General features: G+C 47.7%; 1 protein-coding gene across 12 annotated transcripts in view; it reads left to right on the top strand.

Annotated features, from left to right (window-relative positions):
• Positions 1-19013, top strand: part of STX3 (syntaxin 3) — a 145436-nt gene that overhangs the window by 16339 nt on the left and 110084 nt on the right. For all 12 annotated transcript variants that reach the window (XR_009564839.2, XR_009564838.2, XR_009564836.2 and 9 more), the window contains exons 2-8: positions 817-900; positions 11387-11486; positions 12073-12147; positions 13262-13329; positions 16492-16600; positions 17677-17750; positions 17881-18015. Coding sequence is in view for 8 of the 12 variants with exons in the window: in XM_060303161.2 (XP_060159144.1) it covers positions 817-900; positions 11387-11486; positions 12073-12147; positions 13262-13329; positions 16492-16600; positions 17677-17750; positions 17881-18015 (645 nt within the window). In the remaining 4 variants the exon portion in view is untranslated. The remainder of the gene's footprint in view (positions 1-816; positions 901-11386; positions 11487-12072; positions 12148-13261; positions 13330-16491; positions 16601-17676; positions 17751-17880; positions 18016-19013) is intronic.

Raw genomic sequence — 19013 nt, 5'->3', positions numbered from 1 at the left:
TTTTGTAGCGGTAGCTGAACGAGATTATGAAAGCCGGGGTCCCCGGGGGTTGCTGGGGGCTGCCGAGAGAGCTTCCTTTTCCCCATAAACATGAGCTCTGACAGGGAACAGCACACAGCGCTGTTTCCTTTGCAGTAGGTGGTTTCTGAAAACAGGAAAATGTGTGCTCCTTCTGTGATGATTTGAAGCTAGTGCTTTGGAGGAATTGGGACTGTCTTAATACAGATCCCCAGTACAGTAGGTCATGCATCTGAACGTTGTGGAGAAGAGTTTAGGAACATATGGTCCAAATCCAAAGGATGGGCTAGAATCTGCCTGTCTCCAACATTTTAGCTGTGTGACTTCGGCCAAGTTACATAACCTCTCTGTTTTATGTTCTCCAACTGGAGTGAGTTATAGTAACATCACCAATACCACCACCACCAAAACATATTTATTGAGTAGTTACAGTATGCCAGGCACTGTGCCAAAGTGTTTTATATTCATTAGCTCATTTATTTTGTAAACGAACCTATGATGTAAGTGGTGTTCTTATTAGCACTTTACAGATAAGGAAACCTAGGCACAGCGAGTTTAGTAACTTGCTCCCTTCTTACCCTCATCCCCCTGTAAAGTATCAGTAAGTATGGAGCTAGGATTTAAACTTAGACAGTATGACATCAGAGTTTGATACATCACAGAGCTGTTCTGAGTTTTAAAGGAGATTATGTATGTAAAATGTTCACTACAGATACAGCTCCCAGTCTTTAGGGAGCATTCAGTGCTGTTTGTTATTTCTGGTGCTTTTGGTCTCACCCTCCTTTTTGTCTCTCACAGAAGCAGCTGACACAGGATGATGATGCCGATGAGGTCGAGATTGCTATTGACAACACAGCTTTCATGGACGAGTTCTTTTCTGAGGTAGGTGCCCTTCTGGTATTTTTTTTCTGAATGGACATAAGGAAACACAACTTCCTTAGTAAAGAATAAAACCCCCCAGATCTTTCAAGGGTAGCAGAGGAAAGTCAGTCTTTTGCTGGGGTGGAATGAACGCACCAAGAAGTTACACGGAGAGTTTCTTCAGTACTTGGGAGGATTTTTAATCTTACCAAGAAAGTCAGGAGAAGGTAAATTATATATATTAAAGAGATGCTTTTAAGGTCTTACGCTACATGACAACATTTTAATGATATCCTTTCTTGCCTGAATTACATAGTTTAAATACAGAACCAACGCTGGGGGCCCAGCCACAAGTGTGGGGGAAAAAAAATGCATTTCATTACATTTTTAGGCCTGTGATTCGGGTAGATCAGAATTGTTGTTTCCAAAAATTCAATCCCTTTGACTCCTCTGGTGATAACTGAGAAACCAAGAAACTACCAGTTTATGTTTTTCGAAATTCAGCAGAGGCAAACATGGGTGTCCCCATGTGTACAGATTCACATAGTCTTTGATGTAGAGGGTCCTGTTGGAAGGTGCTGTGGTAGACAGTGATGGGAAGCTTGGGTGGGGCGTTGAGGGGCGTTGTGTACCATGGACAGAAACACAGCCTTTGAAGCCAGGGAAATGTGGGTTCAAACCTCAGCCCGACAGCTGTTGATCTTGTGAACGTTCCCTTAACAGGCTTGGTTTCCTTATCTGTACCTTGGGATTGATAATGTAATTCCCCATGGGGCTATTAGGAGGATCAAATGAGTTAGTGTTTCTAAAACATTCCACGTAGCATCTGACGTACATGTGTTTCAATAAAACCAAACCAAGCCACAAGAAGTTCCGGCACTGAAGTTCCTGCCACCATGTTATGGTTTCTTTATTTAGGCTTTTTATTGCATATATAAAAAGACGTCATATTCTTCTTGCAGGGGAGGTGTGGGTGCTTCCTGTCATCTGGAAAAGCCACCCTCTAGTTCTTTCCTAAGTGGAGCGGAGCGGGACGTGATGGCTTATGCCAGTTCATCTGTGAGAGTCACAAGCAGGTTTCAGAGCGAACTTGCGTGTGTGCTGACCTGATTGGGAAGTTGGCTGTGAATACTGCACAGATCCCCACCCTCTCCATGGGTGGGTCCATCTCTTTGGTGGAGGAGTCATAGTCAGATCAAACAATGCTTGAGTTTTGTGAGTCCAGTATTGTTCTAGGTGTGGACTGTGGAAGGAAAAGGTCTTTCTGTTCAGTGCTGGGGGTGGACTTAAGGAGATGCATGACATCATTGTAGCTCATTCCTCTGGTCTTGCCGTAGAGAACCAGTTACATTCACTTCTTTCCTAGGATAAGGATTCTTCTCCATTAACGGTGCCCTACCTCTTTTCTGAACCCGTAAGAGGGGCCCCGAGAGGCAGTACTCCTTGTGAGGTGGGAAGATGGTGGGCCTTGGCCTCCAAGACCTGGTCAGAGTCTATCCTCAGGCCTTTAATAGCAGTTAACCTTGGTCAGGTTCCTTAACCCGGCTGGGTTTTGATTCCTGCTCTGGAAACTGGGAATGGCAGTACTTAACCTTTCAAGGCTGTTGTGAGGATTACATGAGATCACATGAAGATTGTACATCTGGAAAGCATCATCTGAACAGAACCGCGCCAGATGGATGGCAGTTATTTGGGGCGACTTAACAAGGTCTCGAGGGCTGTTGCTTTTCTTATTGCTTTCTCTTAGTTAAATGCTTTTCTATCATTTGGGAAATAAAAAAGCCCTATCGTATTTAGGGTGGAGAAGGGGACCGCGTGGTGGGGTGGAAAGAGCATGACTTTTTGGACATAGTTCCCTACCTGCCACTAACTGTGTGATCTTGGGCACACGCCTTATCTTTTCTCTAAGTCTCTGTGGGTTTAACTGTGAAATGGGGAGGAAAATGTTCACCAGACAGATCTGTTGGGGATGAGAGGAGCCAGCACTCAGAAAGTGCTTAGAGAGGGCTTAGGGAAATGTTACCTGCCTCTGGACTCATGTAGATAGAGCACAGGGAGGATCAGTATTGACGTGGGGCAGAGGCAGGAGGGAGCCCGTCATGGAAAGAGGTTGTGCAGGCTCTGGCTCCCCACGGATCCCGGTCCAAATTTCAGCTCTGCCCATTACAGTGGTATAGCTTTGGAAAAGTGGTTTAGCTGCTCTAAACCCCAGTTTCCTCTAAAACAGGCCTAGCGGTATTACCTGCTGGTTGTTATAAACATAAAATGAGAAAGTATATGGAGGTACCGGCACGGTGCCTGACCTACAGTAAGTATGTCTTCCGTAAATTTTAGTTCTCATCAGCATTCGGTTCCCCAGTGTATTTGTGAATAAATAGACCACAAACTTTACTTTAGAGAATGTGGTCTGGAAATATCCTTGAAGGTGGGTTAAAGTGCATTCCAGATAATAGGGATTTGGGGAAATGAAAAGGTTTCCCTCTATATGTGTCTAAGGAATACACCCAGTACCTCCTGCAGGATACATTGATAGCTCTGTAGATTTCTTGGGGATGCACTCTTGTGATAAAAGGTACCCTTTGGACTGCTTTCAGCAGGTAGGTCACCCCTGGTTATTTGCTGAGGACTGATGGTGTGAATCACAGCTTGGTGAGAGGCATTTGCAAGGTACAGATGAAGTCGCAAGATCAGGATGTTTTCAAAATGTGCTTTGCCCTGTAAAACTCAAGTGGTTTCTCCAGCCTCCCGGTTATTATAGAAAAGAGTTGACCCTTGGGTGTTGAGGCCTCCTTGGCTGTTAAAAAGCCAGGGTCTAGTAAATGATAAACCTTCGATTTTTTGTCTAATTTGCAGCTGTCTGTATTTTCCTTGGTCTCTTTTTTCAGTCGGCAGAGAGTGCAGAGTTTTAGAGGAAACAGAACCTGCCTGAGAGGGCAAGATTGAGAGATGGAGGTGGCCTGCTGTGTAACAAACCACCTTACCAGTTAGTGGGGTGAAGCGACCACTTTGTAATTCTGATGGCTTCTGTGGATTAGGGATTCAGACAGGGCCCAGTGAAGGTGGGTTTTTTTTGTGGGGTGGGAGGGCGGGGGCTGTGCCCTCGCGACTTGTGGGATCTCTCAGTTCCCCATCCAGAGACTGAACACAGGCCCCAGCAGTGAAAGTGCTGAATCTCTTCACCACCAGACCACCAGGGAGCTCCCGGAGGTGGGTTATTTTTGCGACACAGTTTCTGGGGCCTTGAATAACCAGAGTCTGGAATCTCAGAGACTTTTTTTTTTTTTTAAATATTTGTTTATCTATTTATTTGTTTGGCTGTGCTGGGTCTTAGTTGCAGCACGTGGGATCTTTTAGTTGCGGGTTGCAGACTCTTAGTTGCAACATGCCAACTCTTGGTTGTGGCATGTGGGAACTAGTTCCCTGACCAGGGATCGCACCCGGGCCCCCTGCACTGGGAGCACAGAGTCTTAGCCACTGGACCACCAGGGAAGTCCCTGGAATCTCAGAGACTTCTTTTTTTTTTTTTTTTGCGGTACGCGGGCCTCTCACTGCTGTGGCCTCTCCCGTTGCGGAGCGCAGGCTCAGCGGCCATGGCTCACGAACCCAGCCGCTCTGCGGCATGTGGGATCCTCCCGGGCCGGGGCACGAACCCGCGTCCCCTGCATTGGCAGGCGGACTCTCAACCACTGCGCCACCAGGGAAGCCCCTCAGAGACTTCTTAATTCAAGCATCTGGTGCCTGAAGTAGGGTGAGTCAAAGGAGCACCTGTACTTGACCTCTTTCTGTGGCACGGGCTCCTCAGCATGACCGGCTCAGGGTCATCGGTTTGGTGGAGGAGGCTTAGGGCTCCAAGACAAGCATTGTAGCTGTGCAGGTCATACAGCCCATCGCTCGTATCGTACTCTGTTGTCGAAGCAGTCACAAGCCCGCCAGATTCAAGAGAGCAGTACAGAGATACCACCCCTCAATGAGGAGATTGAAGAATTTGTGCCATGTTTTAAAACCGCCAGAGTCACAGCTCCATATGCCATCATCCTACACCAGCATCGCAGGCAGGGGGAGAGCAGGAGCTAGAAAAGTTCAGAAATCCTTTGATCAGGGAGGAAAACTACCCAAACCCTCCACGCTGACTTCCCCTGGGGCTCTTTGGCCAGCAGTGGATCACATGGTCATGGCCACTCTTTTCTAGCATGGAGACCAGGAAAGTGAGAACTTAGCAAAGGGGCAGGCTTGTCAGGATGGCCATAGAACCGATCATGATTCATCCTCTGGGGCTGGCAACACTGCTGCCCAAACAAAATCAGAGTTCTGTTAACAAGAAAGGGCAGGGGCAGGTGGGGATGGCTATTTGGATGGCAGTATGAGATGCAGAAAGATTTCTGTGATCAAACATGTTTGAGAAACACTTCATACTCTTTTCCTCCCATGGAGATTGAAAATGCACATGAACTTACTAAAGATTCTAAGAAGTCCCATAATAAAGAAACCTGGTTAACTTTCCTATCTCAACACTTATTTTTTTCATAGAACCCTTTGTGACATGTAACTTCGGTCAGCAAAATGAATGAATAGATTTCAGAAAATGCTATTATAAAGTTTTCTTTCTTGGATGTGCTTAAGAAAGGTGTATGAGGCAATTCGGCAGTGGTGTATGAAGCAAGCTTACCCCTGGAGTTACTTATATTCATGTATCTATCCATTGAACAAACTTCTGCTGAGGGACACCATGTGCTTGGCATAGTGATGGGGGTCCAGGCATCTGAGGGGAACGAGATGGGTGGAGCAGTGGCTGGTTAGCGGAAATGAGAGGTGAACAGTCTTGTGATCTTTGTTAAAACGAAGATCCTCAAAGTGGATGTAACTTGGAAATCTAGGCATTAAGTCGAATCTAGCAGGTTAAATGCTCTCCAACTCGTTCTTGAAGTAGCATCTTTGGATGACTAGGTGAGCTGGTAGGTTCTGCGTCTCTGGGCTCTTTCCATAGGCAGGCAGGAAGCCCTTGCCGGTCATTTGCCTGTTTACCCTCCGGTCCGTTCCCTGCCCTCTCTGTACTCTGCTCTGTATTGCAAGGTACTCATTGCCCAGGTTCCCTTGCCAACTGGCTTTTGGTGTGTTTGACCCAGGGGAGGCACCGCAGAAGAGTCAAGGTCGGGGGATGAAGCTTCGGTTTTCCTCCCAGACGTATCTCCTCCACGGCCTCAACTTTCCCTCCATAGACCCTCCTCCGTGGTCCTGTTCTGCCGGTTGACTCCACCATCGTCTGACTCCCATCAGAGGGGCCCTGGTGACCCCTCCTTCCTTCTTCGTCCCTCCAGCCAGCTGTCGCTCATTTCCAGAGTGCCTCACCACCCTCTGTTTGGCTTCTCAGCTCTTGCATCTCTGTGTCTAGATTTCCCTGTATTTTCCAGTGGGCAGCTAGAAAAGCTCAGAAGTCCTTTTCATGAGGGAGGGAAACTACCCAACCTACCCAATTACTTCGGCTAAAATAACTAGATAGGTTTTTATTTTCCTGACCCTACTTTGAGTGATGCAAAGCCCGGATACACTTAATTGATTTGAGGTGATTGTCCAAGACTGCTACTTTTCACTGGTCAGTATAGCTCTGAGATCATCTTTCTTTTCATTCGTAAAAGGAGAGTTGACATACTACGCTCAGTCTTGCTAAAACCCCTTGAGGGACTTGCCTTCTGTAGCTTGGCTGACTGAGACCTTCCTCTGTCCCTCGTCAGTGTTCGTTTTCCAAAGCAAAGCAGCAAACAAGTCAGGGAGGACTTCACCGAGACCTTCTAATACAAGGACTGTTTCGGATTTTGCTATTTGGGGAGAAAAGTAAAGGTATATGAATTGTGCGAAGCGGGAGTCATTTATTTGACCCTTACGACCCCAGTACTTTTGTCACCTTCAAAAGGTGACATATAATAAATTTTCAATAAATAAATATGGAAGATTTAATGCCTAACTTAAGAGGTACCAGGCACCTGGGAATTTAGGGGAGGCAGAGACATTTTAGGTAGAAGAGACAAAGCCTTATACCTTACCCCACGGCATCTGCCAGTCTCCAAAGTAGTACTTTCTCTGCTTTTAGATTAGATTACATCACAGTACATTACATTGGATTAGGTTCCACTGGCTAATTAGGTCCAGAGGGAAGAGGCCCTCCATGCCTTGAAAATAACTCCCTCCTTTTAGTTAGATGATGGTGATTAGTACGGTCCTTCCTCGGTGTCTGCGGGGGTGGGGGGAATTGGTTCCAGGACCCCCGTGGATACCCAGTCTGTGGACGCTCCAGTCTCATATAAAATGGCATAGTATTTGCATATCATCTACACACACCTGTATACTTTAAATCATCTCTAGATTACTTATGATACCTAATACAATGTAAGTGCTCTGTAAATAGTTATAAAGACAATGGAAAGGCTATGTTAAATAGTTGCTGGTGTGATAAATTTGAGTTTTGCTTTTTCGAACTTTCTGGAATTTTTTTTTTTCCCTGAGTATTTTCGATCCGGGGTTGGTTGAATCCATGGAGGCAGAACTTGAGGATACAGAGGGCAGCCTATATACTGTGGTAATTATAGTTGGTTCCATGAGGCAGACACCCAATGTGAAGAGTGGTTGACTTGCTGTCCTTACTGGATTTCCTTGGGTGGCTACTGACATCACAGAACATGTTGTTAACATGAGCACTGCTGTGAGGATTCCATGAGACATTGCTCATAAAGGCTCAGCGTAGTACCTGCACACAGTAAACGTGCAATAAATAGTTGCTGGCTATTTTTGTCTTTATCACCATGTGACGTTTATTGAGCGTGTACTTTGTGTTAAGCCTTTGACATATCTTATCTCATTTAATGCCCACACAAACTCTAGGAAGTGGGAAATATGATAATCCTCGTTTCACGGATGAGAGAACTGGGGCTCAGAGAGGGTAAGCGGCTTGTTCAAGGTCAAAAAAACTGCTAAGGGGCGGAGCCAGAATGTGAACCTGGTATGATTCTAACTTATTTTCTTAAACTGTGCTATCTAGATTGCCCCATTACTGACAAATTGTTGAAAAATACATTTTAAAAAGTAACGAAAAATAAGTGGGCATTGGGGATGTATTAGCTGCAAATTTAGCATGGCGATAAAAAAAACAAAAACTTGCAGATTGGTTCCCTCAGTCAGCAGCTTGACTGAGTTGCTTGAGCTCTCCTTGTGTAAAAAGCTCTCTACAGGGAGCCTTGGTTGGAGAACAAAGAAATAAGGCCCATGATGTGAGTCAAGGGTAATTGAGCCTGTCTCACAGAACTGGTGAGTGGGTCACACGCATTCACATGACACAGGCTGAACACACACGGACCTGGGGGAGAAGACAGAGAGCTTCCCATAGGTGATTCTTGCACCTTCACCTGGTTCAGGAGGCAGGGTTTGGACTTCACAGTTGCCTTGGTTCAAACCTCGGTTTTGCCTTTTCCTGCAGTTACGGCCTTTATTGACTTCCTCGATTTCTTTGAGCCGCAGTGCTCTCGTGCGTAAAAAGCAGAGTGACGGTGACGTCACAGACATCCAGTGAAGGGCCTTGTTTCTGGGACAGGTGTATGTTAAATCGGGTTTAGTTCTTCAATATATTATTGTGCAGAGCAACGTCAGTCTATTTAAAACAACCCCAAACAAACACACAGACAAATAGCACTTGAACTTTCCGATGCAGCCCTGGCAGATTTCCTGCCAGCCCTGTCCCCCCCGCCCCGATCTTTGGTTGTCTGGCAAATGCACAAAAGGAAATTAATTGCATGTCTACCTGCTACCATGAAATACTCTGAAAGTCACCTTCGAGAAAAACTAACACTTCCAAGAAAAAACAGAGACACAAAGTTTAAAGAAAAAAAAGCTCTGTGATCGGCCAGTTGCCCATTCTGAAGTCCTGAAGGGCTTCCGAGGTTATTTGGTGAACTGACTGAAGTACTAGATTACTAACTCAGAGGCCCTGAAATACCTCCAAATGGTGAGGTGGTTGAGGACAGAGGGAAGAGAGCAGCTGCCGTGGGTGGAGGATGACTGGAGGCGGGGGTGGAGGCCCCAGGCCTGGAAAGTTCTGCAGGCAGGTTGAGGACGGAGCCCAGAGGCCCATTTACCATCTGGTCTCCAAGTGCCTGGAGCGACTCTAAGCTTGGGGTCCAACAGTCTCATCCTAAAAACTTCCTACCTCGTCTCCCTACCACTGACCCAGCTTTGGGGCGGGATGCTCTTCACTTGATGAAATAATATTCCGGGAGCTATTTTCTAAGACATCCAGTCTGTTGAATATGCAAAACCTTAGGCCTCTGGCTTCTTAAAAGAGGATGATTCGTTCCGTTGTTAAAATTCATTTTAAAATGGCGAGGACATGTTATATTCTAGAAAGTTTTTTTTCTCAGTCCTGTTTTTTTTTTTTTTTTTTTTTTTTGCGGTATGCAGGCCTCTCACTGCTGTGGCCTCTCCCGTTGCGGAGCACGGGCTCTGGACGCGCAGGCTCAGTGGCCATGGCTCACGGGCCCAGCCACTCCGCAGCATGTGGGATCTTCCTGGACCGGGGCATGAACCCGTGTCCCCTGCATCGGCAGGCAGACCCTCAACCACTGCGCCACCAGGGAAGCCCCTCAGTCCTGTTTTATACAATGTAATAGCTCTGGCATGACAGTCACGTGATGGACATGGAAACGTGGTGTGATGCACTGACACTTTAGGAGTTGCAAGAGGAGCCAGTGTTTGATGGGAGAGATGAAGAGAGAGGGAAGGGTAAGGTGGCAATTTCTTGGGTCCCCCGAGGCCCTGAGTCTGAGGTGGTTGCACCCCTAGAGCCACCAGCGTTCACAGGTGATAACACAGGCCTTTTTGATAGCTGGGTAGGGATGCTGCTGAAAGTGAAGCAGTATGAAGAAGCCGAAAACATTGTCTTAGCTCTAATGGAAGAAGCACCCCAGTCGGACTCTGGAGAGCGCTGTTTGAGCGCTGTGCCTACCACCAACCCTGTGACCTATGACCTCTTTAAACTTAGTTTCCTCATTTCAATAACGGTCTGAATGCAGTGCCATGGATTGTTTTGCCAGCTGTGAAGATGCTTCCCAAATGTTTGGGTAGCTACTTGTATTTGTATTTACGCTCTGATGATATTATTAGACTGAAAATGTATTCTGTATCTTTCTTTTTGGTTTTTCTGTTTGTTTGGTTTTTTGTTTTGTTTTGTTTATTCTGTATCTTTAAGCAAGTAATTCCATTCTCAAACTGTGGTGCATCAAAGCCAATATATCGGGTTGGCCCAAAAGTTCGTTCAAGTTTTCTGTAACGTCTTATGGGAAAAACCCAAAGGAACTTTTTGGCCAACCCCTATTTGTAGAGGGTCAAATCCCCGCTCCACTGTCAAAATTACTAATTTGAGGGGTAGAGAACTCAAGTTTTATTTCTTTGTAATTTGGAGAGTTGTGATCAGGGTTGTTGTTTTTTTTTTTTTCTTTAAGTGAATTATTCACCAGAAGGAAGGGCTGCCGGAAGCTGCATACTGAGTTGTATTTTCGTTGTATCTCAGGTGTTAAGATCCTACTCTTCGGCATTTTACAAGATTTCTGTTTGTTGACTGTGGCCGTGTTGATGTGCCCCTCATTGTGGAAGTGAGGCAGGTAGATGTGGTGGGTTTTGAGGTCTCTCTGGCATGTGCTGCTCCCTGCGTATGCACTGGTACCGCAGCAGAGGCCGTGGTGCCGGGACAGCCGGTGCCTTTGAAGAGGGAGCCGAAGCTGAACTGAAATGCTCAGGTAGCAGCGTCCTGGGATGGTGTTCCATCTGGGAATGAGGCGTGGCTAGAAGTACTTTCTGATACACACCTTGTACAGTTAGGAACCTCAGAAATGGGCAGAAATGGTCCATGGCTTGAGCTCCTGGGTCTTGATCGTCTAAGGCGATCAGCTAGTAAGAGGCGTTTCCCCAGAACACATGTCCAAGAGAAGCTCAGCATGTCCTGAGATGGTCATTGCTTCGTCTCTCTCTCTCTTTCTCTCTTCTTCATCTCTGTTTCTGTCTTTCTCTTCCTCTCATTCTTCTCTCTGTGTTTCTCACTCTCCAGGTTCGTTCTCTCCCTTTCCCTTTCTTTCTTTCCTTTTTCCCTCTCTCCTGTCCTCACTTTCTGCGGCTCCACTTTTGGAGGAGCTGGGGATCTGCCTGGTAAGGTTTCTTGACCCTTCACTCTGATTATTCCTCGGGAGTTGTCCTGGCCCTTCTTGACTCTGGCCGGGATCTTCCCATCCAAGGTGAGTAAACATACTCCTCTCAGGGAGCAATGAGGACGGGTCTTCAATGACTGCTCTGTTTACGTTCGTTTCTCTGACTATGGAAAGGGTACTCACTGGGCTCACTGGTCCTCAGAAGACATTTCCTGTCACCATCTTATTCCACAAACCCAGAAGGTGGGCAGGGAGCTCTGTTTTCATCTCAGTCATGGCTATATTCTTCCTCTTGATGACAAAGGCTATCATCTTTCTAATTATAGATCGAGGAAACTCGACTCAACATTGACAAGATCTCAGAGCACGTGGAGGAAGCTAAGAAGCTCTACAGTGTCATTCTGTCTGCACCCATTCCAGAGCCAAGTGAGTGTTGACTCAGGGCTGAATCACCCAACGGTGACCCTTGGCCACTGGGGCTGGGCCTTGGTTTCCTCCCTCTGTGAGCAGCAGGGGAGGGGGTGTATTACCTTCCACTAACATATGTGCCATGTCATCTCCCGTCCTCCTCTACCCTCTCCTGGTCACTGCTCTGCTGCTGTTACCTCTTCTCTTCATGGTCCAACCCATTTAGCCAAACTCTCCTCTCCTTCCCAGCTAGTCCCTCTCATGAATGGCAACGGCTCTTACAGCTGCCGACATACCTCATCTCTGTCCCACCCACCACTGCCCCTGTGCTATTTCCTCTGCCTGAAATGCTTCCCCAGTACCCCCCTATTTTTCCACGAGGTGTTTTTATTCTGTAGTTCTGGGGTAGGATGCCAGGAAAAAAATGCCTTTTAAAAATAAGCTTTCTGTGATTCTAATGACAGATGTCTTGAGAGCCCACCAGGATACATACTGCTGTGGGCAGTGGGCACCTGAGAAAGCTCCCCACCTCCTCTGTTGATTGCTGTAGCTGACTAAGCTCTCAGTCTCTTCTAACTGACTCTGCCTGCGTTTGTTTATCCAGAAACCAAGGATGACCTGGAGCAGCTCACGACTGAGATCAAGAAAAGGGCCAACAATGTCCGGAACAAACTGAAGAGTAAGAAAGGGACAAAGGGAGCCGGCGGCACTCCCACCATCCGTCTCACGTCCGGGGTCCAGGTCTCCTGGACCGGAACTCTTCCTGGCGGGAGTGACACCACCCTTGCCGTCTTTGCTTGTGGTCTGGGCACTGTCCCTGGAATGACCTATTAGAGCCCCAGACAGTTTACCCGCTCTCGAGTCATGACTGTGGTTGAGAGAGTCCAGAATTGAAGTTCGGAGATGGGGATGAAAGTGTGCTTTCAGCTACTGGGTGTTTGGGCGACTTGGTCCCTTAGCTTTAGTCCCTCGACTTTTCTCTTCCTGGTCCCATTTCCTTCCCCAGCACCTACGTCCATTTGAACAGTGATGTTAGTGATGTATGGATGTCAGATGGATTATAGCGTCTGGAGACATTTCTTGGGGGCCACGTATCACCCTCCCTTCACCCCCGTGCCCGCCCCTCAGTTTAGGGCGTTTTCAGTGAAGCCACTGTGGTAGCTTCAGTTCCTCTGGGGGCGCAGAAGGTTCCTTAGTTCCACGGCTACCATCTGCATTCTTGCCGCACTGTACCTGCTGACAAGCACATGCTGTTGGTCTGAGAGTGCACGCAGCATCGCTCAGCCCAATTTATCATTTCTTCCCCCCAAACAGCCTGTACTGCCTGTTTTCATGCGGGTGGAGGTGGACGTCGTTAGTGGCAGCTTCCAGTCATAGCCGTGATCGTGTGCATTCTCATTGAATTTTCACGTTGGTGCCGCTAGGGGGGCACTGCTGTTTATTCCATTTTACAGACGAGAGCACAGGAACACTAAGAGAGGTTAAGTGGCTTTTCCAAAGTTACATGGCTACTAAGCGGCAAGGATTTGAGTCCGAGTCTCTTAGTGACAGAGACTCATGCTGTTAACCACTGTGCCGAGAGGTATCCAAGGAAGAAGACCCGGCAGTAGTGAAGGTCGTGGAACGGGTGTCCCATGGCTCAGGTGTGAGCTGACCTTTTGAGACTGGACCTACCTGCTGTTCCGTCTCCTGGGCCGGGTGTGTGAGAAAGAGAGCGGAGGCCGCGCTGCACGGTGTGCTTCTTGGAGGAGAGCAGCAGGTGCGTTGCTAGAATAACCTCCTCTCCCATCCAGGCATGGAGAGGTGTATTGAAGAAGACGAGGTCCGGTCGTCAGCAGACCTTCGGATTCGGAAATCCCAGGTGAGATTTTCCCTGGTCTAACCGCCATCTAGTCCAATCTTCTAATTTTTTTTTCTTAGCTGTGGAGTCTTTTTAATTAAAAAAAATTTTTTTAATACATTTATTTATATTTGGCTGCATTGGGTCTTTGTTGCTGTGCGCGGGCTTTCTCTAGTTGTGGCGAGCGGGTGCTACTCTTCGTTGCGGTGCACGGGCTTCTCATTGCAGTGGCTTCTCTTGTTGTGGAGCACGGGCGCTAGGTGTGCGGGCTCCAGTAGTTGTGGCTCACGGGCTTAGTTGCTCCACAGCATGTGGGATCTTCCTGGACCAGGGCTTGAACCCATGTCCCCTGCATTGGTAGGCGGATTCTTAACCACTGTGCCACCAGATCAGTCCCTTTTTAAAATCTTTATTGAAGTATAGTTGATTTACAATACTGTGTTGGTTTTAAGTGTACAGCAAAGTGATTCGGTTTTGCATATATATATATATATATATATATGCTTCTTTTTCAGATTCTTTTGCATTATAGGTTATTATAAGATATCGAATATAGTTCCCTGTGTGATACAGTAAATCCTTGTTGTTTATCTATTTTATATATAGTAGTGTATATCTGTTAATCACATATTCCTCATTTATTCTCCACCCTTCCGCCTTTGGTAAGCATAAGTTTGTTTTCTATGTCTGTGAGTCATGTGTGTGCTTCTGTTTTGTAAATAAATTCATTTGTATTATTTTTTAGATTCCACATATAAGTGATAACGTTTGTCTTTCTCTGTCTGACTTACTTCACTTAGTATGATAATCTCTAGGTCCATCCATGTTGCTGCAAATGGCAGTATTTCATTCCTTTTTATGGCTGAGTAGTATTCCATTGTATATAGTACCACATCTTCTTTATCCATTCCTCTGTTGATGGACATTTAGGTTGCTTCCATGTCTTGGGCTATTGTAAATAGTGCTGCTATGAATGTTGGGGTGCATGTATCTTTTCGAATTAGAGTTTTTGTCTTTTCCAGATATATGCTGGGGAGTGGGATTGCTGGATCATATGGTAACCCTATTTTTAGTTTTTTAAGGAACCTTCATACTGTTCTCCATAGTGGCTGCACCAATTTACATTCCCACCAACAGTGTAGGAGGGTTCCCTTTTCTAGCTGTGGAGCCTTTAAAACAAAAAACCACCAACAACCACTGTTTGGAACTCAATTTGAGGAACTGATGGAGGGGAGCTGCTCAGGTTGAAGTGGGGGACAGGGCCGAGTCCAGCTGGTGGCCCCTCTCACACTGTCCTCTAAGGAGGTGCCTGAGGCTCCCAGAGCACTGCTGAGGGTTTAGTGAGCCTCTTTGGTTTACAGGTGAGGAAACTGAAGTCTTCTCTCTGAAAACTGTTGGTCATTAGTTGTCCAGTTTGGAGTCAGGGTGTTTGGTGGTCATCAAAGATATGACCCTTGTTGTTGAACTGGCACGGTGCTCAAGGAGCACAAGGAAACTATGACATAAGACCCCCAGGAGAACGTGTATGAAGACCGGATCGAATGCACGTGCTCCCAGCATCAGACGATCTCGGGAAAAACTGGGGTGGCCAGAGGAGGCTGGGCCTTGGTGGGCAAGGTGCCAACATGGACAGGCTCGGGGAGAGGTTCTCCTTAGAGGCGTGGGGGCAGGGGTGGTGTGTGTGGGTGCCTGCGTGGGTTGGTAGCAGCGGGGGTGGGGTGGGTGTGAGGGGCAGACGTGAAGAGAGCAGCCTGTCTAGAGAAAAACGTCTGTCATGGGATAGTGGACATTGAGTTTTTGGTAGAGAACATAGCACCGTATTCCAGAGGCCTTTGGCTGCAGTCCAGGGAGTTTGGAGCTGACTGAGTAGCCTGTATGCATTTACTTTGGGTTGCAGTTTGTTAGGAGGATAATATGGGAACCATTTGAAAACTGGATCAGAGTGGGAAAGAGGTGAGAGGCAGGTGGGTCTCTAGTTGGGTTTTGCAATGATTTGGGTCTGAATTTGCCCGGTGGTAGTTGGTTTGAAAAAAGCATAGATATTGGTGATTTTGCAAAGGAAAAACCAGTAGGGCTTGATGCTGAGAGGTGAGTAAGGAAAAAAAATGATGAAGATTTGAGTTTAGGCACCAGGGCCGTTGACTTGAAGGCACTGAGTTAGAAGCAAGAAAAGTTGGGGAGGTCAGTTTGAGTAACAACCCAAGGATCTTTGGATGTAGGAGGGAGTCCGGCAGCGTTAGAAAACAGGGCCTCTGAGATTCACAGGGTATCTCCTTTGGCCTCACAATTACTATAGGAGTTCAGCAAGACAGGTTAATAGATACTGAAAACATGCTTTGGAAAGGTCAGCCGACTTTTCCAACGGTGTAAAGTTAGGAAACCAAAAAACTGAGTCTTGTACCTGGTCTTTGTTTTTTTGTTCTGTTTTCGTTTTTATACAATTTTGAAAGGTTACTTTCCATTTACAGTTATGACCAAATGTTGGCTGTATCCCCTGTGTTGTACAGTACATCCTCGAGCCTGTCTTACACCCAGTAGTTTGTACCTCTCACTCCCTCACCCCGATATTGCCCTCCCCGCCCCACTGGTAACCACTAGCTTCTTCTCGTTATCTGTGAGCCTGTTGCTTTTCTGTTATATTCACTAGTTTGCTGTATTTTTTAGATTCCACATATAAGTGATATCATACAGTATTTGTCTTTCTCTGTCTTATTTCACTTATGCCTCCCGAGTCCATCCATGTTGCTGCAAATGGCAAAATTTCATTCTTTTTTTTTTATGTCTGAGTAGTATTCCATTGTAGATATCTATACCACATTTTCTTTATCCATTCATCTGTTGATGGACACTTAGGTTGCTTGGCAATTGTAAATAATGCTGCTGTGAACATTGGGGTGCATGTATCTTTGCAAATTAATGTTTTGGGTTTTTTTGATATATACCCAGGAGTGGAATTGTTGGGTCATATGGTAGTTCTGTTTTTAGTTTTTTGAGAAACCTCCATACTGTTTTCCAGTGACTGTGCCCGTTTACATTCCCACCACGAGTTGTCCCTGGTCCTCTGGTTCCAGGACCAGTGCTGCTGTAGATGAGGCTGCGTAGGGGCTGGGGTTCTGTAAGAGTTGTGGACCTTCCCCTCCCTCGCCTCCTGGGGGCTCACAGCATTTGACCTTGCTCCCACAGCACTCCGTCCTCTCCCGGAAGTTTGTGGAGGTGATGACCAAATACAACGAGGCCCAGGTGGACTTCCGTGAACGCAGCAAAGGGCGAATCCAGCGGCAGCTCGAGATCAGTGCGTGTTTGAAGTTTGGCCTGTGCCCCTTCACCCTTCCTGCCACGTGCTTGTCCGTTCCCAGTCGTGTCCTCCCCTCTCCCAGGGGAGAGGGAGCAGTAGCCCCGCTGGTGGCTTCTGCCTTCTCTTTTGTGCCCAAGCTGGGGACAGGCCTCACAGCACTGGTGCATCCTGGATGTTGCGTCTTAGGCTGAAAGAAGGCTCGGAGTTACCAGGCCCGAGTCGTTTGACTGCCGTGGGAGCCAGCGTTTCTGCATCCAGAAACTTGCTACACAGCTGCACTCCTTGGGGCTCATGACATCTTTTGCTGCCTGTTTGACAGCAGAGAATGGTGCTAGTTGCCGTGAGGAATAAAGAAGTTACTACAGCCACGCCCTTTAGGAATCAGAAACGGGACTGCAGGGCCCCACAGGGCGGAAAGTGCTTTGAGCGCAGGAAATGAATGAACAAGGGCGCAGGCAGAACAAAGCACGCGTGTTCAGGAGGGAGAGGCCGTCCAGGGCCTGGGAACAGGGCGCATTTGGGTGGAGCAGGGTGAGGTTAAGGCGGATGGAGGGAGGGCTCACCCAGGAACTGGCCCCTTGTTCTGAGGCCCTTGGACTCCGTGGTGGAGTGAAGGGGGCCAGGAGACATTCTGAGCTGGAAAGGAATGTCATCAGACATGGGCTTCAGGAAGGTAACTATTGATAATGTTGAGGACGGATTGGATTAGGGGAGAAATCCAGAGAGAGGAGCGTCAGGAGGCTTGTAAGGCCATGGTCTTCAGGGTGAACTTACTGTATTCCCATTTTCAGGGAACTTTTTTTTTTTTTTTTTGCGGTACGCGGGCCTCTCACTATTGTGGCCTCTCCCGTTGCGGAGCACAGGCTCCGGACGCGCAGGCTCAGCGGCCATGGCTCACGGGCCCAGCCGCTCCGTGGCATGTGGGATCTTCCCGGACCGGGGCACGAACCCGTGTCCTCTGCATCGGCAGGCAGACTCTCAACCACTGTGCCACCAGGGAAGCCCTTTCAGGGAAGTTTTGAAATGGTGAGCATTGATCTTATGTTTGATGCTCTCCTCCTTTTGTTGTAAAGCCGGCAGGAAGACAACAGATGGGGAGCTGGAGGAGATGCTGGAGAGTGGGAACCCTGCCATCTTCACCTCGGGGGTGAGTGATGGTGGGGGCGGGCTGGGCTGCAGAGGCCGGGAGGGTGGGGCGGCGGGAGCCCCGCAGGGGTGTGGTGAGGCTGCGGCGAGCGTGACGGCAGATGGTCGGTCTCTTGTGCGGCCTGGCCTAGATCATCGACTCTCAGATTTCCAAGCAAGCCCTCAGTGAGATCGAGGGACGGCACAAGGACATCGTGAGGCTGGAGAGCAGCATCAAGGAGCTTCACGACATGTTCGTGGACATCGCCATGCTGGTGGAGAACCAGGTAACAGTGGGTGCCGCGTGGGCAGGGAGGAGAGGAAGCCCGGGGCTTCCCGAGAAGGGCGAGACGGGACTCCTGGAAAGCCGGGTGGGGTGGGAGAATCGTTGGGAAATTGCGTAGTAGATGCTGACATTTTGGGCAGTCGCAGCCTCGTCATTCATGCCTGTTACTTCGGCCTGGAGGTCATTTCTAAGTAATATGGGGTTTGACCTGCTCTGTCAAGTACCTGGTTCCCTCCAGCCTCAGGACCGTGGTCTTTTTTAAATTAGAGATATGGGCTCTTAATGGTGATGCCTTAAGACAATCTCCTGATAGGAACTGTTTCACTGGTGACACTGAAAACATGGGGCCTTTTCCCCGGTTTATGGTGAAAAGTTAGGCTTCACAGAGGTTTTTGTATTTTTCCATTTTTGTTTTTTCTTCTGTATGTGTGTTTTTCCAAAAATGTTGACAGTTTTTGCTAAGGAACAGGAGCAGACAACAGAAGGATTGAAGGGACAGCGAAGTGGTATTTACAGAAAAACTGGGAACAGTGCTTAGCTTGAGAGTCTGTTTTGTCCCGGGTAAGCTTGCTCAGGGGTGGATGGCTCTGTCCCCAGCATATGGTATCAGTGTCACAGAGTCACACGTCTCCTGGTTCTTACGATGCAGTTAAATTCGCCACTGTGTCATGGTTTGGTGCCACTATTACCATGAACTCCCAGTGGCTCTGCCACCTGGAGAGGATTGAAAACTGCTTCCTCTGTAGAAGGAAACCTAACTGAAGCCCGAGCACCACTCGGCTGGTTTTGACATCAGTTCCCTGCTCTGGGCTCGGGGGCCTTTCTTCCACCCCCTTGCAGCCGTTGAGACCATTTCTCCTGCCCCTCCATCCCTACCCTTCTGTTTTCTCCCCACACTGCCTTGCCGAGGAACTGGTTTGAGATTCAAGTGATGGTAAGTTCTGTTCTCTGTGTAGAGACTGCCATAACGCCATGGGTTGGGTTGAGGAAGGTCTAGGT

Source organism: Globicephala melas, chromosome 8 (assembly GCF_963455315.2).
Source record: "Globicephala melas chromosome 8, mGloMel1.2, whole genome shotgun sequence".
Lineage (NCBI taxonomy): Eukaryota > Metazoa > Chordata > Mammalia > Artiodactyla > Delphinidae > Globicephala > Globicephala melas.
Note: the sequence above shows the minus strand (reverse complement) of the source record. Positions and strands in the feature narration are given on the sequence as shown.